The sequence below is a fragment of the Argentina anserina genome, chromosome 6 (genome assembly GCF_933775445.1).
Source record: "Argentina anserina chromosome 6, drPotAnse1.1, whole genome shotgun sequence".
NCBI lineage: Eukaryota > Viridiplantae > Streptophyta > Magnoliopsida > Rosales > Rosaceae > Argentina > Argentina anserina.
In genome coordinates, this window is record NC_065877.1 from 23,323,982 (window position 1) to 23,344,167 (window position 20,186).

The window sequence follows — 20,186 nt, forward strand, 5'->3', positions numbered from 1 at the left end:
TTCTTGAACATTTTAAATTTCTAGATCCTCAGTAATCACCAAAGATTTACTAATTAACAGCTAGTGGTATAAGTAATAAGCTACGTGGAATCTACGTGTAAGGGTAATCCATATGTGACACGTTTGCATGCAAATAGACATGTGTCAGCCATGAAGGTCTCAGTCCCTCTATATAGAGAGCCTCCTTGCGACTTGTATCCTTCAACCAGAGTTGGTTTGATCTTTGCTTCTCTACATTTTCTCTCCTCTCTCTCTCTCTCTCTCTCTCTCCCTCACCTTGTTGCTCTCTTACTCTCTTTCTGATCATAATGAAGGAAATTGTGGGAAACCCTCTTCATCTAAAATCTTTGAACCACATCTCACTCATCTGCAGATCAGTTGAAGAGTCCATTGATTTCTACCAAAATGTTCTCGGGTTTGTCCCGATCAGAAGGCCTGGATCCTTTGATTTTGATGGGGCATGGTAATAGAATTTTCTAGAAAAACTGTGAAACCTAAATTCTTTGAATATTCATAGATTGATGGGGGTTTACTTTACTTTGTTACATTGTTTAAATCCTTTTTATCTTATAGGTTATTCGGGTTTGGAATCGGAATCCATCTTTTGCAATCTGAGGAGCCGGAAAAGATACCAAAGAAAACTGAGATCAATCCCAAAGATAATCACATTTCTTTTCAGGTAGGTCATCATATCATTTATTTAGTAGGAAACTAATGCACTGTTCTTGGACTGAAATAATTGGTGTTTGAGATCTATTGTAGCTAATGAATTCATTGCTCCGAGTCATATAAATCTTTTTCTCCTGAATGTGCTGGAGCACTAGTTGAAATTTAGAAGGAAACTAAATGACGTAGATAAGGACAACGTACAAGGCTCTCTACTCTAACACGTAATGTTAGTAAGTTTTAACACGTCGGGCTGGTCCCTTAATTAAGTTTCTTTCATTACCAAAAAAAGAGAGTAAGTTTTAACACGTAATGCTAAAGACCATTGTACCCTGAAACCTACTAAAATGGCATTATGTATCTTAATGGGTTACTTATCTAATTAAGAAGGTTGCTGATGATTATGTCCCTTCATTTTGTGACATGGCCAGTGTGAGAGCATGGGAGCGGTGGAAAAGAAGCTGAAGGAAATGGAGATGAACTATAAACGGGCAATGGTCGAGGAAGGTGGTATCCACGTCAATCAGTTGTTTTTCCATGACCCGGACGGCTTCATGATCGAAATATGTGACTGTGACAACCTCCCGGTGATTCCTCTCGCCGGAGAGATGGCTCGCTCGTGTTCTCTTGTAAACCTGCCGATGTTGCAGCATCAACAGCAGATACGAGTCACCCAACAGTAGTCGGATTTTGATCGAGTGCGGATCGATGCACCAGCAGTTCCTGCTGCTTCTACTCGATCTCCGGGTACGGTGAAGCACTGAAGCCCCATTTGTTATGTGTGATATATATAGTAATTGTGTTTATGAGGTTTTTGTAATAAAATGTAGCACCATTAGTTCGAGTGCACAGTCGTAAGAGGAGGGATCACATTTTTCTGGGGTTAATTACTCGCATGATATGGCAAAATGGCAAATTGTCGCCCATTGATGTTTAATTAACAGAGAGCGAAATGTGGTTTCTTTTCGTTGTTTATATGTGGCCTTATTATAGTGTGTGGAATCTTTTGTGCTGGCTTGCATTTTGGCATTGGAATCATTGTTTATCCCTTTCCTCTATATCTTCTTTGTTTTGCTCTTTTATCCTTTTGTGTATGAGTTGCTAGTTGCTCTACAGATGGAGATGTGGGTTGTTTTGAAGGGCATATTTGGTAATATTTTATGAGCATCACTAGGTCAGGAAAAATGTATTGTTTGATAGTTGATACGATATGTATCATATATGTTAAGACAAATGTTGTTCGATCAGTTAACAGTGAGATATAATTATACATGAAAAGATAAACTTATACCAGCTTATAATGATTGATGAACTTGTTCACGGCTCAAAATCAAACAAGTTGGTTGCTTATATACAAGTTTGATATGTATTCCTCAAATTTCCATATAGATCTGGCAGTTAACGTTTGTATTTATCTACTAATTAGTTATTCCACTGATCTCTATCCTTTTCATTGAATAGATTATATGAATAGGAAAACGCACACTATTCACCGCATTCATCAATTAATATTCTTTAAACATAGCTTTCTTGTCTCTGTTTCTTACTGTAATCACCTGTTATGTTCTTGTAAAGTTGTAAGCTAGAGACACCAGTCACAATGTCGCATCATGAAAACTAGCTTCTCATGAGATCAAGCATCACATTAATAACTTGTGAAACGATTAGTATCATCATAGTGCAGAAAAAGTCCATGTGGATTTGTTTATCACGGCACCCGTGATTTGATCCAACGACATATTTGATTTTTCTTTTGACATTACTGAATAAAGATATTCACATGGGTGAAGTGAAATTATGAAATCATGCATGTTCAAGAAGTTTCGATTAGTTACTTTCTAGACATGTTTGTATACACGGCGTGCGAGACTGCGAGTACATAATTTGACACTTTTATATATTGGGAGTTTGGGACTACCATGTATCCTTTAAAAGAAAAACATGAACTGGAGAGAAAAATACAAAACAAACCACCCCGACCAGCCACGATCAGGCCTAACGGTAAACTGAACAACAAAACCACAGAAAAAAAAGGCAAGAAGCAAGATCCATGCAAGACAAACCCAACAACAAAGCTATAAGCATGATTCAAAATCTCTCTGATATTTTCGATATATCATTTGATATCTCTTTAAAAAAATATATATCTTAGGGGTAAATATCTTATTTTTTTCCCGCATCTGCGATATTTCTCCGATAAAATAAAATATCTCTGATATTTCTCAGATATTTTACGATATATCTGATATATTTTCGATATTTTAAAGAATTATCCGAAAAAAATTATTTACAATTTTTTATCTCAACTTGAGGATGTCTAGGACTCTCAGAAATAAGTTTTTAATTAATTAATCACCTCGAGCCTTGAGAGATATCAAAAAGAAGGCTAGAAGAGTAATCCATAAATCGGCTAATTTTTAATTTTTCGTAAAAGAAATCTAGATAAGGAGTGAAAGTTCAAGTCTTAACTCTTAAGATTCAAGGTATATCAGTGACAAGTGTTCTCCTTAACCTCAATGATGAAAATGTCAACCTCCTCCACATGTCGTAGAAATGACAACTAATTTTGAAATTGATGTAAATAAGGTATTATCTGATGAAGTTTGAGACCCGGAAAATGATTCTGATAATACTAGTGTGTGAGGCGGCGTAGCAACTTCAGATAATTCAGATGATGATGATGGTGGTGATGGTAATGGTGATGGTAGTGGTGGAAGGTGGAAATCGACAAGGTGGTGGAGATAGAAGGTTTGAATATGGACAATCTTATGTAGGTGGAGGATTTGAGCAGTTTACTTGTGAAAATAATTTTGATCATGCTACCCAAGATGAAGATCATGGATCTAAAGCAGGTGGTCATGGTGCGTAACAACAAAATAGGTGCGGGAGGAGGACAAGAGGAGTCATTGATGATCAAAGTATTCCATCTAATATTACTTACATTAAGTTTTGATTCCATATTGATAGAGCATAGAGCATAGTGGGACATCAAATGAATCACATGAAGTCAAACTATCAATCTTATTATCCTATTTACGATTATGATAAGCTTGGAGAAGTATATGATCAATTATCAAGTTGGATTTTATCTTTATTATCTCATTCTTGGAGAAACTATCGACAACCTGAAAAAGATATATGTCTACCATATTAATTATTATAATTCCTACTATATGGCTCATATGTCTTGGGCATGGTATTGTAGTTTTGTTGACCAACGTGCGTCTTTTCAAGTACATAGAGCTTTTTTCTAGTACTAGGTAAAGTTCATAATTGTATATGTTTCTATCTATGTTATTTAATAATAATAAATAAATATTTTCGGAACATGAACGATATATTTTTTTTTCAATATTCCCGATATATCTCTGATATATCAGATATCTCCATTTTTTTAAAACGATATATCTACCGTTACCGATATTTTGAACTTTGGGTATAAGTGACACACCTTCGCCAAGCGAGGAACAAATATTCGATTATGTTCGTTGTAATTTTTAAGGGGCTGTTCGTTGTAATTTTTAACCAACATGGCTTGGAACAATATACCAAATTACTAATACAACATTTGACTCTGAGAGGCTCCAAAGTGACGAGTTGACAAACTGAGAAAATTAATATAAGCAAAATTTTAAGAAGAGCACATGAACTTTTGTCCATTAAAAATTATAGGTATTTAACTTTTAAAACTACCAAATCAGTACATGAGCAATTGAATTTAATACAATTTTGGAACATCCGTTATCTAATTCGTTAGTTTATATATTTTATGTCATATATTCAGCGATAATTCCATCACTTCCGTTAAATGAGGAAAAAAAACTCTCTCTCTCTCTCTCTCAACATCCGTTATCTAATTCGTTAGTTTATATATTTTATGTCATATATTCAGCGATAATTCCATCACTTCCGTTAAATGAGGAAAAAAAACTCTCTCTCTCTCTCTCTCTCTCTCTCTCTCTCTCTCTCCATATTCAAGCGCAAAGCTTAGGCCTCATCATTTAGGCCGCGGATCTGAAAAGCCTGCAGACGCTTGCAAGCCCGATGGGCTTTACCCCAGCCCGGTCCGCGAGAAATCCCGTCAAAGCCTGTTTCCGTGGGTAAATGGCTGGGCTTAGAGACATCCAAATAATAAAATATTATACATATATTTTTTATTAGATTTAGAATAAAACTATCTCATTATGAAGCAACTATATGAAGGAAACTTCTCGAGATCGATCAACATCAGTTGATATGATCGGTATATGAATTTAGTGACCCTGTAAAAATTTCATCCAATTCGGACCTCGTTGACCGTCAGATTTTCCGGTAAACCGAAAACAACACTAATATGCCATAAAGGAAGATCCATTATCAAAATGCAAACACCAAAAGCCGTTTGCATATCTGAAATCACCTAATTTTTGTCACCGATTAAGTGCGTTCACACTAAGAAAATCCATTTGGCAAAACCCCAGTCAATGAGGATTTTGATATGTCAAAACGCCTATTTTTTGGTTAACCGTAGGTACGGACGATCAAACAATGTCCAAAACGGACGAAATTTTTACGGGTTTCTTAAATATATCTATTGATCACATCTGCTGGTGTCGATGGACCATATTTCAAACTGGAGTTATCGATCGCCGAAGTGTCCACTAATGTATCATAAACTTTATATTATGTTTATAATAAAACTATCGCATTATGAAACGACTTAATGAAGAAGGAAAATTTTTGGGATCGATCGACAGTAGCCGATGTGATCGGTATATATATTTAGTGACCCTCGTTGACCGTCGAAATTTCCTGTAAACCGAAAACACTACTAATATGCCCTAAGGGAGGACTCGTTATAAATATGCGAACATCGAAAGTCGTTTACATATCTGAAATCACCTAATTTTTGTTACCTATCGTGCACGGTCGCACTGATGAAACCTATTTAGTAAAGCCCCGGTCAATGAGATTTCAATATGTCAAAACGCCTTTTTTTTGGTTGACCGTAGGTACGAACGGTCAAACCATGTCCAAAATGGACGAAATTTTTATGGGGTCCCTAAATATATATACCGATCACATCTTCTGGTGTCGATCATCCTCTCCACCTCTCTTGCGTCCAATCTGCAACTCCATCCACCGCAACTAAACCCTCAACCGTCGCATCACCATCCAACCTCTTGACCTCCCAAACAACGTCGCCCCACCCGACACCTCCATGTGCCCCACCTCCTTCACCAACAACGAGAAACCACTTCAATGCTTGAATTAGATGGATAGATTATTCAAAAAAACTCAACTAGGTTGGGAGGGATTTTGAGATTGACAAATGGTCTCCACCATGTTCTCTGGTTTGGGAGGGATTTTGATATACTTGCATAGTCCACATAGTGAATTGGCCGGAGAAGGGGAAAAACACAATTACTCTTGCAAATTAGAGAGAAAATCCTACAACAAACGGATGGCTGACAATAGGTACAAATATTGGATATGACTATAGACGTCGTGTACTATTTTAAATTTAACGAAACTAAATTACCTTAATTTAGAGTAGGGCATTTGTCATGTATGGTTCTTAAAATTTTCACATTTGATAATGGTCCAGTCAGTTACTGAGGGGTTAACGACGTATACTTAAGTTGTATTAGATTCAATAATTCATGTACTTATATGTTAATTAGTTTTAAAACTTAAGTGAATATAATTCTCAGTTGACAAAAGTTCATATACTCTTCTTAAAATGTTGCCATAAATATATGTTCGATATCGATATGGGCTACAGAATGCACTAATCCCCTAGAAATTAGTAAGTAGTTATTAACCAATATTGATCAGTACACCTAAGTCCTCAGACCCTTAAGAAATAAGAAGGTTTATGATGCAAGCTTAAAGCCTGCCTAGCTAGGGTTCTGCTCATAACATCCAGATCCGAATATTTGCTGATTTATCCATATATAGGGAGGCCGATTGGCCGAACGACTTATCCTTGTGGATAAACAAGTAGAGTCTGGCTGAACAATAAGCAACAATACTCTCCAAGCTAGGATGCCAAGCTCATGGCATAGCCTTAATCAGAGGCGGAACCACAGCATGCTAGCCTGGGACTCAAGTCCCACCCAAAATTTTGGGGGCAAAAAAAAAAAAACTACATCTGGGGTAATTTGGTTAATATATAAAAGTAATATAACAAGTCCCACCCAAATCAATAACTCTTACAATTAATACATACATATATATGTTATAGCAACAACCCAACACCCAAATCATATTCAAAGTAGTCGTGTTCGATTATTTTTGGGTTTGTTTCACATCTAATTAGTTTTTTCTTCTCATAATCTATTGATATATATCTTACTTTTCAGTTCATTTTTAAGAAAACTAAAACCTAAGTTAAGGTTGTGTATGGATGCGTGATGCGTTCGGCGTGTGTGGCCCTTTGGCACGCGCACAAAGCGTGTTGGAATGCTAGTCAATAATAAAACAGACCAAGCGAACTTGCTAGTTGCAATTAAACAAAATAGGCACCTCTCCTCTTTACCTTTAGGCGAATTCTTCTGTTTTTCCGCACTGATGCAGTGCGCCACTATACTCTCTAAAACTGGTTAGGAGCTAGGTTTGCATCTATATATTTTGAATTATTTTAAGATGATTATGCATATATCTTCTTTTGTGATACATTGGGATGATTATTGAGCTTAGTTTCAATTTTTATATTGTAGTACCATTGAAACTTTTATTAGTGTAAATTTAAGTCACACTCGGACTCAATTCCTAGATCTGCCACCGCTTTAATGCCCCGTCGATCTATGTTCATCGCTACAGACAACTTCAAAAGTCGCCACTTCTAACCAACAATCAAATATGATTACAACCGGAGTAGCCACTAGAGGGACCGGAGCTATAATTGTAGATGATATCTCGCTACTGCGACATATATGCATGGTTGCTTATCCACTCGGCCGTCGAGTGTGATCATTTCATTTGGTTGAAATATGGGCATCGATATAATGCTTATAAGATGTTGCATGTGCGCTTGTTTACTATAACGGATTATATGTATGTGTTCCCACTTCCAAGTTCTTTTTTTTTCTTTTAGATCAGGTATGTGTTCCAAGTTCATCTTCTTCTTTCGTTAAAATATCACGGAGCGTTTTACTTGATCGATGTCCCTGATTTATTCATATTATGATCAAAGAGGTAATACAAGACATCTAGCTATGATAACATGGCTATCATGATCATACAAATTCTAGATAAACAGATATAGCAAATGGAAGAAGATGAAGCTAGAGAGAAGAAAGAGAACATGGAGCAACTTTATTCTTGATTACAATGAAAATACTAGCTTAAGATTCATTGAGAGCAATTCACTATTTATAGCTGAAAGACAAACTATAATAGAGAAACCCAACTCAACAACTACATAGCTGACAACTAGATTCTACTTACTGAAGACTAATATACTGCATTAACAGAATTCTAGCTGATTAACAGCTTAATTAATCTTACTTTATTAACACGCCCCCTTAATCTCTACTGGGGTGAGCAAGTTAAGATTGACACAATGAGCACCAAACATTGGACTGTGCAGCCTTTCGTTAAGATGTCTGCAGTATGGTACTCTGTTGGAACATATTGAAGCAAAATGTCTCATTCTGAACCCTTTCTCTAACAAAGTGGAAGTCATTATCAAGATGTTTTATCCTTGAGTGAAACAGAGGATTAGAGCTCAAAGCTATTGCAGACAAGTTGTCACACTTTAGTAGAGGAGGGGCATAAATTCTGATCTTTAGATCACATAAAACTTGCATGAACCATGAGATTTCTGTAACTGTATTAGCCAATGTTTTATATTCATCTTCAATTGAGCTACTTGACACGGATCCTTGTTTCTTTGATTACTAAGAGATAGGTTAATTTCCAACATATACAACAAAATCAGTTGTAGACCTTCTTTCATCAACATCACCAGACCAATCAACATCACTGTAAGAAGCAACAAAAGCACTATCCTCTCCATACTTATAAAATAAACCTCTAGATAATGTTTTTTGAAGATAACTCAAAATTCTCTTGACAATAGCATAATGAATGATGAGCACATTATATATCATATTATTCTCCCTTATTTATATTTGTTAGTGACTTAATTTTATTAGTTTGATATTGTATCCTTATAAGTATTTGTCTTACATTAATAAAATGTTAAAGATATTGAAGCAATTTATCTATTTTCATGTGGTAAATTGAGTACTTGATTTAACATGAGTGTTTTTTCATTTATATAAGCAAATAAGTTCACCACATTCTTCTTGTTCTCATAACATGTGTAGCCTACAATTGATGGAATACATTCTCATTGCATTAATTGTGTTGTATTGAAAATATTACCTTAGCCATCAATTATTGAATTTACTTTTGCTTGTTTGAATCATAGATACATACATAAAAATGGAAGCTAGCTAGAGCATGAAGGATGCACGAGACAATCTCCCATGAAATAAGGTGGCTAGAAGCAAGCTTTCTTGAAAGAAGGAATTAACTTTTCACTCTTTCAAAGATTGTGTTCTTAGCATTCATCTTTTCCACATGGAAATTGAGAGAGAGAGAGAGAGAGAGAGAGAGAGAGAGAGAGAGAGAGAGGGCAAATGGAATTTGATAAAGATAGGAGTGATGTATGGAAGCATTTATGAGTGAAGACTTATTGCCATCAAACTTGAGAATTTTGAAAGAGGGAAAGTCATATTCACATGGAGATGGAGCTAGAGTGAAGATCTTTTTTTCCCTATAAATAGATGTTGTTTCATGAGAATAAGAAAGAGGAGAGTGAGAAGAATTTGAGAGACACATTGTGGCTCTTTGTTCTTCCATTTCCTTAGCTATTTTCCTATGTTGTGTTTTATAGTTTTGAACATGTTATTAGTTTGTATTATGTATTGCTAAATTTTCTTAACCTTAGTTAAGGAGGAAACCATATTATGAAATAAGTTTTATTCAATTATCTATTGATTCCCATAATCACATATTCCATGCCTATGATTCTTGCTTCAATATGCATTAATAAAATCTTTGTTCATTTCACCTCTAATGTCATGCATTTTTTGTAGTTCCAAAGTCACTTTTATTAATCCATGTTTGGTTTTGTACCATGTTAATATGAAATCATTTGTTCTCTTGTCATTCAAATGAGTTTGTTTCACATCTGATGCTTAGCTAACACTTTGATATTTTGTAGTTTCAATAAGTTTGTGTACACTTGATACTTTGGTGTTCATAATTAAGAAGTGAATAAGAGTCTACATTATAATTTATTCATGTGTGCTTCATTGATAAATCTTGAGAAAGCAATAGATTGATTTCTAGATTGCTACTCCTAATTGAGAATTAGTAGATAATATATCTTGACTTATTGATTAGTATGGTAGAATCGGATACCTTAGTTACTTCATCATCAAGGTAATCCTTATCTCTTTATTTTGTCTTTATTTTAGTTACTTCATAACCAAATTTTATTCAACTAGATTAATGTTAAATTAATTTAGATTTGATTAGATTTTTCCTAATATCATACATTCTCTATGGGTTCGACCTCGCTCTTACATATCTGTGCTACAATAGATTCGTGCGCTTGCGAGTAACATTTTATGACACACCAGTGAACATCAGTAGGAGCAGACATAAATTGACAAAGAATGTTTACAACATAGGCAATATTAGGTCTAGTAAAAGTCAAATATTGTAAAGCTTTAACAATGCTTCTGTAAATGGAGGGGGTAGACAATGAGGTACCTTTTGACTTCAAAAGTTGAGTATGAGGCAAACAAAGTGTGTTGCAGCCAGTACAAGAACTTATCCATGCTTTATGAATCAAATATTTTGCATACTTCTCATGATAGAGAAATAGTCCAGTCTTTAGATATTGTATGTTTACCCCTAGAAAATAAGACAAACACCCCAAATCTTTCATATCAAACACTGAACTCAACTCCTGAATTATTTCATTGATGCCAACTTTATCTGAACCAATCTTAACTATGTCATCAACATAAAGCAGTAAAATTATAACCCCATGATCAAAATACTTAATGAACAAGCTAGGATCATAATGTGTATAATTGAATCCTAATGCAGGCAGAAAAGTAGTAAACTTCGCATGCCAAGCTTTAGGAGCTTGCTTCAAACCATAAAGTAACTTCTTTAGAAGACACACATAATCTGCACGTTCTGAATCAACAAACCCTTGAGGTTGATGCATACAAACTTCTTCCTTCAGATCACCATGAAGAAAAACATTCTTTACATCAAGTTGTCTAGGATCCCACTGATACACTGCAGCAAGTGCAAGAACCAATCTGACTGTGTTATGTCTTACAACAGAACTAAATGTTTCATCATACTCCAAACCTTTTTCTTGGCTATAGCCTTGAGCAACAAGCCTTGCTTTGTATCTAGACACATAACCATTTAGGTTTTTTTTCACTTTGTAAATCCATTTACTTCCCACAATATTTTTACCTTCAGACAAAGACACTAATTCCCAAGTTCCTTGCTTCTGTAAAGCTTCAATTTCTTCTTCCATGGCAGTATCCCACTCAAGAACCCCAACTGCAGCCTTAAAACTCTTTGGCTTAACATGATCAATTACATCTAAGGCTGCAGTGAATCCACTAAAATAGGCAACTCAAATAAAATATTATCATGTGAAATACAAGAGTAGGCACAAAAATCAGAGAACGATTTTTTCTTTACAATCCCATTGTTTGCTCTTGTAAGCATAAAATGATTGTTGTATGCTTGGTTCTCATCCACAACAAACTGTAACTCTTGAGGAAGAGCTTCAACACCAATTTTATGAAGATTTGCACCTGCATCATTTCCCAAATTAATAGCCCAAAAAATTTCTGCATTTTCTAAAATATCTGCATTATTTCCAACTGCATTATTTTCAACATTTTCTGCAACTTCAGCATTTTTTTACAACTTCAACATTTTTTTGCAACATTACTATCTCCTCCAGTTCTAGCTCCATTTGCCTCTCTAGCAATGTTACCAAAATTTCCAACAACATTTCTATTTTCAACAACATTTCCATTTTCAATAACTTCAACATTGTTTTCAATTGTAGCTACATCTCCATTTCCTCCCCATTAGTCATATTGGGAGAAGCCAAGAATGATTGAGGTGTACTATAGTCAAGCCACCCTAGAAAAAAGAAAACTGAGAAGGCTGAAGAGATGCTGGTGGAGAATGAAATGAAGACATTAGATGATAAGGAAAAATAGTCTCATCAAAGATCACATGTCTGCACATCAACAACTTATTACATCAATATTGTAACATAAAGAGGCTTTATAACCAAGGGTATATCCTAAAAACACACATCTTGAAGTTATTGTATCCAATTTGTCTTTAGAATATGGCCTGAGATATGGGTAGCAAGCAAACCCAAAAATCTTGAGATCTTTAATTCTGGTGCTCTACCAAACAGTCTGAACTATGTCCAACTCCATGAAACTAGAAAGGTTTGGGAAGCTTAGCTGCAGTCAATAAAGTGATACATGTTTCCACAACATGTCTATTCTTCTCTCATCAATACCATTTTGCTGAAGAATGTAAGGACATGTAACATAGTGAAGAATACCCTTACTACTCAAGAAATTAGCAAAAGTTTTGCTATTATACCCTCCTCCACCATCTGTTTGAAGTATTTGAATACCAAGATGAAATTTATTATAAACAAACTGATAGAATTTCACAAATGTTGGAAATTATCAGATTTATTTATAAGGGGAAATATCCATACAAACCTAGTACAATCATTTATGAATGTCACTAATACTAGTAACCTTCAATAGACAATGATAGTGCAGGATCCCAAACATTAGAATGAATTTTCGGAAATAGAAGAAGTGATCTAGACCTTGATTTAGAAAATAAATGTCTGCATCTTTTCTAACAAACAAGCTACACACACTTAACTCCTATTATCTACTTGATCTTTGATAATAGCAGCTTAAGCATCTTAGATCAAACCTCTGCTAAAGGATGTCCAAGCATTTGATGCCACACAAAAGACTTTATTACAGCTCTAACAAAAGCTTTCCCACCACTGTCAGTAACTTTAGAACTATTGAACAAGAACAAACCATCTTCATTACTCTTTCCTTTGATTAATGTGGTTCTTGTTGATTTTTCCTGCACACATATGTCAACATCATCCATAACAGTATATCAATGTTTATCTTTGCACAATTTGTTAAAAGATAACAAGTTGATTGCAAGCCTAGGAACATGAACAACATTGTTCAAGTGAAAAGTATGAGAACTAGAAGTAATTTTAGTGGCACCAATATGTTTGACATTCAAACCTTCTCCATTGCCAATAGTAATTGAGTTCCTAGACTCAAATGGTTGAGCAATAACAAGGTTTTTGATGTCAGCAGTCCTGTGGTGAGTAGCCCCAGTATCATTAATACACACTTCATTGCTTGAGTAAGAGGGCATTCCACCATATGCAGTCATTGCAATTAGAGTTGTAGGAGGTTTGCAACCTTGATATGCATATTTTTTTTCTCTGTCCACTGTCAAGAGCTGCATGACTCTTTACTCCACAGATTTGACAAACAATGACAATAGAAAAGAAGCTCCACCATTTCTACTTGGACAGTTGATAACATTGTGACCTCTTTTGCTACAAATTTGACATTGAAGAGACACAACAATAGCAGCAGTTGAATTGTTCCTTGGTCTACTAAAGTTAGGCCTGTAGTCAGGAGAATCAGGATTGTTCCAACACTTTATAGCAATGTGTCTATCACTATCAAAGAAAGTACACTTGGAATTCTTTTAACATTCAGAAATAGAATGACTAATTATGTTACAGATAGGACAAGCTTTACCATCATCACCATGTCTTCCATTCCACACTTGCTTTCCTTCATCATTACCATTGTAATTAGCAAATCCTCCATTATGACTAGTAGACCCTCCACTGTAGCTAGTTGAACCTCTAAAATTACTTTCCCTAGCTGTTGTAATACCCGAGATTTTTAATCTCGTTTAAACTGACACATTAGGACTAATTAATCGATATTTAAAATAAGTGTTGAAAACTTAGTTTTAATACTTTATTAATAAGCTACACATTGCCACGAGCTCGGAAGTGTTCACGAAATATTTTTCTGACGCTCAGTCTTTTATTTACGAATTTCTAAAAGTTTACTTTAAAAAAATATTTTATGAAATTATTTTACAAATTTGGGTTTTTATTTATGGGCTTGACAAAGCTCAGCCCAGACCATTTGTTGACTCGAGCCTAAATCTAGGCCCAGGTCCTTTTCTTTATTTTCCTCCACGTTTTCTTATCCTTCCCCGTTTTCTTCTTCTCTTTCGTCTTTTTCTTCTTCTTTCTTTGCAACCACACCGACCAAACCGTTCTTTTTCCTCCTCACCTTGCATCACTAATCTGGCAACGAATCACACATGCACCACCTCCATCTTGTTTGCCTCTTCCTTCTCTTCATTTCTATATCCAAAGATCGTCCTAGCTACCACATTTTGTTGAAGATTGAAATTTATGCAACGAGGTAGAGTGGGAGACACAGCACCGCCGTCGGGCTCCGGCAAGCTCCCCATCTTCCTTGTCTGGGTAAGTCTAGCTTCATGGCTTCTTACCCGGTTTGTTACTTTAATCAAATTCATAAAACAGAGGCTAATCATGTTCTCTCCTTTTTGCATTTTCACCACCGTGTCTGCCGCCGTCTTTCTTCGCCATCTCAACGACGCAGTGGAGTCCTAGCAGCCTTCGAATCATATTTTGGTAAGCCTAGTTCCCTTTTTCTAGTTTCGACTTGTTTCCTCTCTAAATTTCTCCAATTAGAGCTTGATTCCAATACACCCTTTTTCTATTTTGATTTCATATGAGCTAGTGGGCTCAGGGAGCTTCGAACCCTCTCTGGTGTGACAACAGCTAGTTCAGAGATTTGGGATTAAGGTGTAGAAGCTTTAGTGTGGAGCCGAGAGGTGCAACATCGCTGACTTATAGTTCGTGAACTCACTAATGTAGCAATCCTGCCCCAATTCCTTAAATTCTTGCGTTTCTGAACTTGTTAGGATTGTTGTGAAAATTCTTTTGTGTTTGCTGGTTGATTTGGGATGGTCGGGATTGAGTTTTTGCAGCAGAAACTGATCGGAATGAAGAAAGGGGGTAAACGCTGGTTTTTACCGTAACAGTCTTACATTTTCACTGTTTGACCACAATATGAAATTACCAAAATGCCTTGACAGAAATTACTGTTTTTCAGTTACTGTTTTACTGTTTTTACTTTGACTATTTTACAGTTTTTTCCCAAGTTATCTTTTTACTATTTATTAAATGATTTTAACAGTTTTACTTTACCTAAGGTAACTTGGTGAAAACCTAATTTGTTTATAATGGCGACGATTCATGTAACGTATATTTACGCTTTAAGTTATTTTTGATTCTTGCCCGGTTTAAGAATCCATAATTCACTTTATTTAGAAATGAGTCGGTGATAGTGTGCACTGCTATCTGAATTAGTTCAATTGGAGATGATTGTTGGATGTTAGTTTGGCTTAGTTCAATTGGAGATGATTGTTGAATTAGTTCAAGTTGTTTGTTCTTCTTAGGTTTGATTTCATTGACAATATCTTAGTCTAGGAAATGACTGGTAATTGATTCATAGTGATGCTTGGTGTTTTCAAATAGTTCAAATGTCAAAATGGTTAAATGCTTGAGGACCATTTGTAGTAATGTTGGTGTACTTAAATGGAACTGGAGCTTCAGAAAGTTAGCAAATGCATAATGTCATTGTTTAGTGTTCTTCCATTTGATGTCACAGAGAACATAGTCAAAGATATAAAGACTGGTCTTTGATTTAAATTAGTTTTCTAGGCGTTAGATTTCAAGTGGTAAATGACATAACTATAGCAAATCTGGTTAATTTAACTTCAGCTCCTAGAGATCTAGCAAAAACACAAGTACCATTGTGGTTAGATACTATAAAACCAAATAATCAGGGTATTGACCTATGATTCTTGATCTCAGACAATCCACTGTGTGATTTTCCTTTTTGTGGTTTGTGTATTAGACTACTCTTTGTGATTGATCTTTGGCATTAAGGATTGAGATAACATATAATTATTGCTGATCTCAATGAAAAAGCAAATGGCAAATTGCATGAAAAAGAGACTAAAACAGAAGAATATGGTATGCTCTTCAGTTTCCAAAAATATAACATGTGTAGCAAGCACTTTGTAATTGGGGAAACATGGTGGAAGTGTATCGTGAGTTGTGATCAGAGTTGGAGGTTGGATTAGAGGAATGGGAAGCCATGATGTTATGCACGCTTGAGGATTGCACAGTTGTCAAGTGAGTTCAGTTATTTCTTGATGCGATTGTGTTTTCACTTTGTGACTATTGTTGTTAATGTTGGTATTCATGTTTATATTTTGAATTTAGAGTTTAGTCATTTTAGAACAGAAGTTATAGTACTAAGTGTGAATTGCTTGTTATTCTTAAAGTGCTCATTTCTGGTTCTTAAAGATTAGATTGGATGAGGGATGGGTGTTAATGAGTCTTATTGTATATTCAAACACTCCGTAGCTCTGCATAATTGTTCCACAAAAATTCATCATAATGCAATAGTAGCAACTAGCAATACATAGTGGTGGTCAGCTGTCGAAAAGATGTCATATGAATTGGAGTTGAAAACTTCTATTAATGAAGTAAGATACTTGTAGATCAGGCAGTAATCATTTTGCAAATATATAACTGGGAACATTTAGACCAATCTACTGAAACATGTATATGTATACTAAAGTCTGAACTAGTTTGGCAATCATTGTTCAGTGTTTGGATTCTATGCATATAGCTGATATGCTATGTTTAGAACTCCCTTTTAATAGTAATTTTATGGGGATTTTGATGCTATGTTTAGACTAATCTACCTAAATTTTGATGCGTATCGGTTCTCAATATCTTGGTCTAGAATCTTCCCTAATAACTTATTTCTTCATCACTTGAGGTTTCAATTTATTTATTTTGTACCTGCTCTGAGTTCTTTTGTGCCTTTCTCAACTTATGTAGATGGTACTGGGAAAGTGAACTGGAAAGGAGTTGCATACTACAATCGGTTAATAAACTACTTGCTTAAAAAAGGTAAAGATTAGCTTGCATGCAGAAAGAGAAAATGCTGATATTGCTATCAATGTGCTTCTAGTATTGCTTGATTTGATTGTTATATGTGGTTTCTAAGCTTATGTAAATTTGTATCACTATGATCTTCCCGTCGCACTTGAACAAAAATAGCTTGGATTGGGATTGTTAAGTGACCAAATGGTGTAAGTAATTTAATATTTCAAAAAATGGTGAAGTACTTTTGATTTGTTTAATTTCACAAAACATTATAACGGCTGACATGAAGGGTTATGCGTATTAGGCAGAATTTTGCTTCAACAAGCCTAGAGTGGTGGCTGCTCTTGGTTATAACAATGGACTGAATCCCCAAGTACGGTGCTCCAAAGCTTATCGAAATTGCACAGTTGGGAATTCAGGAACTGAGCCCTACATTGTTCCACATCATTTAATTTTGTCACATGCAGCTGCTGTTAAAATATACCGCCAGAAATTTTACGTGAGGGAAAATGGATTCACGATTCATAAGAAAATGCATTATTGATTAGCTGATGCTGAAGTATGTGCATATTTCAGAAAACACATAAAGGGAAGATTAGTGTTCTCTTGGAATTTAATTGGTATGAGCCACTTACCAGATCAAAGGCTGACATGTATGTAGCTCAAAGAGCAAGAGACTTCTATGTTACAAGTGTGAATGTAATAAAAAAGTTATACTATATTAGTAGCCACTTCGGTAATCAACAACTTAAGTAATAAATATGGTCGATCGACATCGGTCGATGTGATTAACATATTTATTAATGTACCTTGTCAAAATTTCGTTGATTTTAAACATCATTTGACTGTTAATTTCATTAAATAACACAAAAACGCGTGTTTTTACTAAACATAAATCTTTTAACCGGAGCCTTACATAATTCTTTTTTTTTAGATTCGACCACACACTCTCGTTCAATAATATTACGTGGTTGCAAACATATAAGCCTCATTCGGCCATCGGCTTCCGGTGATAGGTTTACTGATATGGCATATTATTAGCGTTTTAGATTGACCGGACAAACTGACGGTTAAACAAGTCTGAAATTCGATAATTTTTTTTACAAATATGCATAATTATATGTAAGGATCACATGGTGTGGTGTCGATTAAACACGAGACCTGTACATCATATAGTCGCTTCATGATGTTACAAGTGTAGTATAAAAGTTATACTATATTAATTAGTGGCCACTTCGGTGATCCACAACTTAATACCTCAATATGAATGAGACCGCCATATGCTTATGGAGACCTGGTAAAACGATTCACAAATTGACATCTTTGATGATCGGAGGGTCAACAGAGCTTACGAACGTAAGCATCGAGAAATCTTCAACGGTGGTGGTGGCACCTCTTCGACGATGAGGGGAGAGGCGGCCATGTTCCCCCGGTCAATGATCTAGATCTGTCAATCTGACTTTTGGCTATTTCAAATCTCGGCTACAAGTTTCTTCTCAGAAAAAAAAATTCGGGGTTGTGAGTCCCTCAGTCGGCTTCGTCGAGCCGCGCCGGAAAAATGACAGTCGTGACTTTTTGCCGAACTGGCGCCCATGTGGAGATACAGAGGTTAGACCTCAGCAGCTTGTGCCAATCGTAGCTTGCCACCTAATGGGACAAAAGAGTTGTGTAGCCGGCGCCGCGGTGCATTATATACAACGCCTGAACTATGATGATATGAAAAAGTATTGTAAATATATTAGATATATATTGATTCATGATTTGTACAAAGCTGGTCGTTTCGTCTTTTCAATAATCATTCAAATAGTAAGAGTTAAGTAACTTGCAAGACCAAAACAAATAGTGTTACTGTCGTTTAAAACACAACATTGAAGCTAATACATGGGTCAATGTTTGGTCCAAAAACAAAAGAAATGAACGCCCGAGTGCGGTCCTTCCACAGGCGCATCGCGCGGGTAGGAAGGCTAGTAGTAGATGCAACATTAAATTGAACTTCAATGTCTATTTCAACTACCAATAATTGTGACCTGAATCATTAATAGAAATATGAGTACATCTTGCACGAATTATTGTTTTAATTGTAGCAAATTCATCAGAGAGACCATTCAAAGCAACAATTATAATATCTTCATCATAGATGGACACTCCAACTGAGCTGAGTTGATCTCTTGCATGTTTAATGCGCAGAAGATACTTATCCGCACTCTCTCCACCTTTCTTAATAGTCTGAAGATCAGTTTTCAACTGCATGATATTTTCTCTTGAAACATTTGAAAACCTTTTGAGTAAAATATTTCAAGCTTCATAAGAAGACTTAGCCATAAGCAGACCAACAAGAGCCCTGTCAAAAAACTTCCTACTTGTATACCCAAGATTAACTTCACTAGTAACAGTTCCATCTTTAGAGATAACAAACCTTCACTGTCCAAGGTAGCAAAACAAGGCTTAGAACCATCAAGGTAGCAAAACAAGTCACTGTCCAAAACCGAGTTAACCTGAAAACTCCACTTCACAAAGTTAGTCTCATTCAGCTTAATAGTGATCATGCTCAAAAGAGCATTAGTATCAGCTTGAGTAGTCATGACTTCAGTTACTGGGGCAACACCATACAATCAATAGCAATAGTTACTTCAACAGTTACTCTTGAAAAATATAGATTTTCCACCTAAAAACTATCAGATAGCCTCTTTTACTTACTGAAACTTTTACAGACAACAACACAATTAACAATCTACTAAACCTTTACAGTCAATTCCACTTCCACAATCTACTGAAACTATTACAGTCTACTCCACTTTCCACAATCCATAATAGCTTTTAAGCTAACTTTTACTGTCACTAATCACCTTCATCATGACTTAACAACTTACGCAACTTTCATGAAAGCCTAACTTCAAGAATACTTAGCACTTAAATCGTCAAATCTGAGCTACTTAGTAAAAGTGAGTACACAACTTCATATAGGAGAACAATCACAAAGCCATGAGTAGCTAGACCACATCGATTTCAACATGAATCATATAGAATCAATTCAAATCTGAACTCTAATACTCAAGAAAGCATTAGCATGAAACTCTAGGCTTCTATTAAACACAATATCAAGAAATCACCAAATCTAGGGTTTCGTACATCAAATCATTGATCACTGAAGCACAAAGAGAGATACACTAGTAACCAACACTGTACCAGTATTAGGATCAAGAGCCGAAGCTTTGATACGTACCATGATAACATGGCTATCATGATCATACAAACTCTAGATATACAGATCTAGCAAAATGAAGAAGATGAAGCTAGAGAGAAGAAAGAGAACCTGGAGCAACTTTCTCTTGATTAAAATGAAAATACTAGCTTAAGATTCATACCGAGCAATTCACTATTT

At 35.5% G+C, this 20,186-nt stretch overlaps 1 protein-coding gene across 1 annotated transcript; it reads left to right on the top strand.

Moving 5' to 3' along the window:
- Window positions 1–220: 220 nt before the first annotated feature.
- On the top strand, window positions 221–1,701 carry LOC126799591 (glyoxylase I 4-like). The gene is made up of 3 exons (XM_050526830.1): window positions 221–463; window positions 574–679; window positions 1,098–1,701. The coding sequence occupies exons 1-3, from the start codon at window positions 309–311 to the stop codon at window positions 1,347–1,349; spliced, it is 513 nt and encodes a 170-aa protein (XP_050382787.1). The 5' UTR covers window positions 221–308; the 3' UTR covers window positions 1,350–1,701.
- Window positions 1,702–20,186: the final 18,485 nt, after the last annotated feature.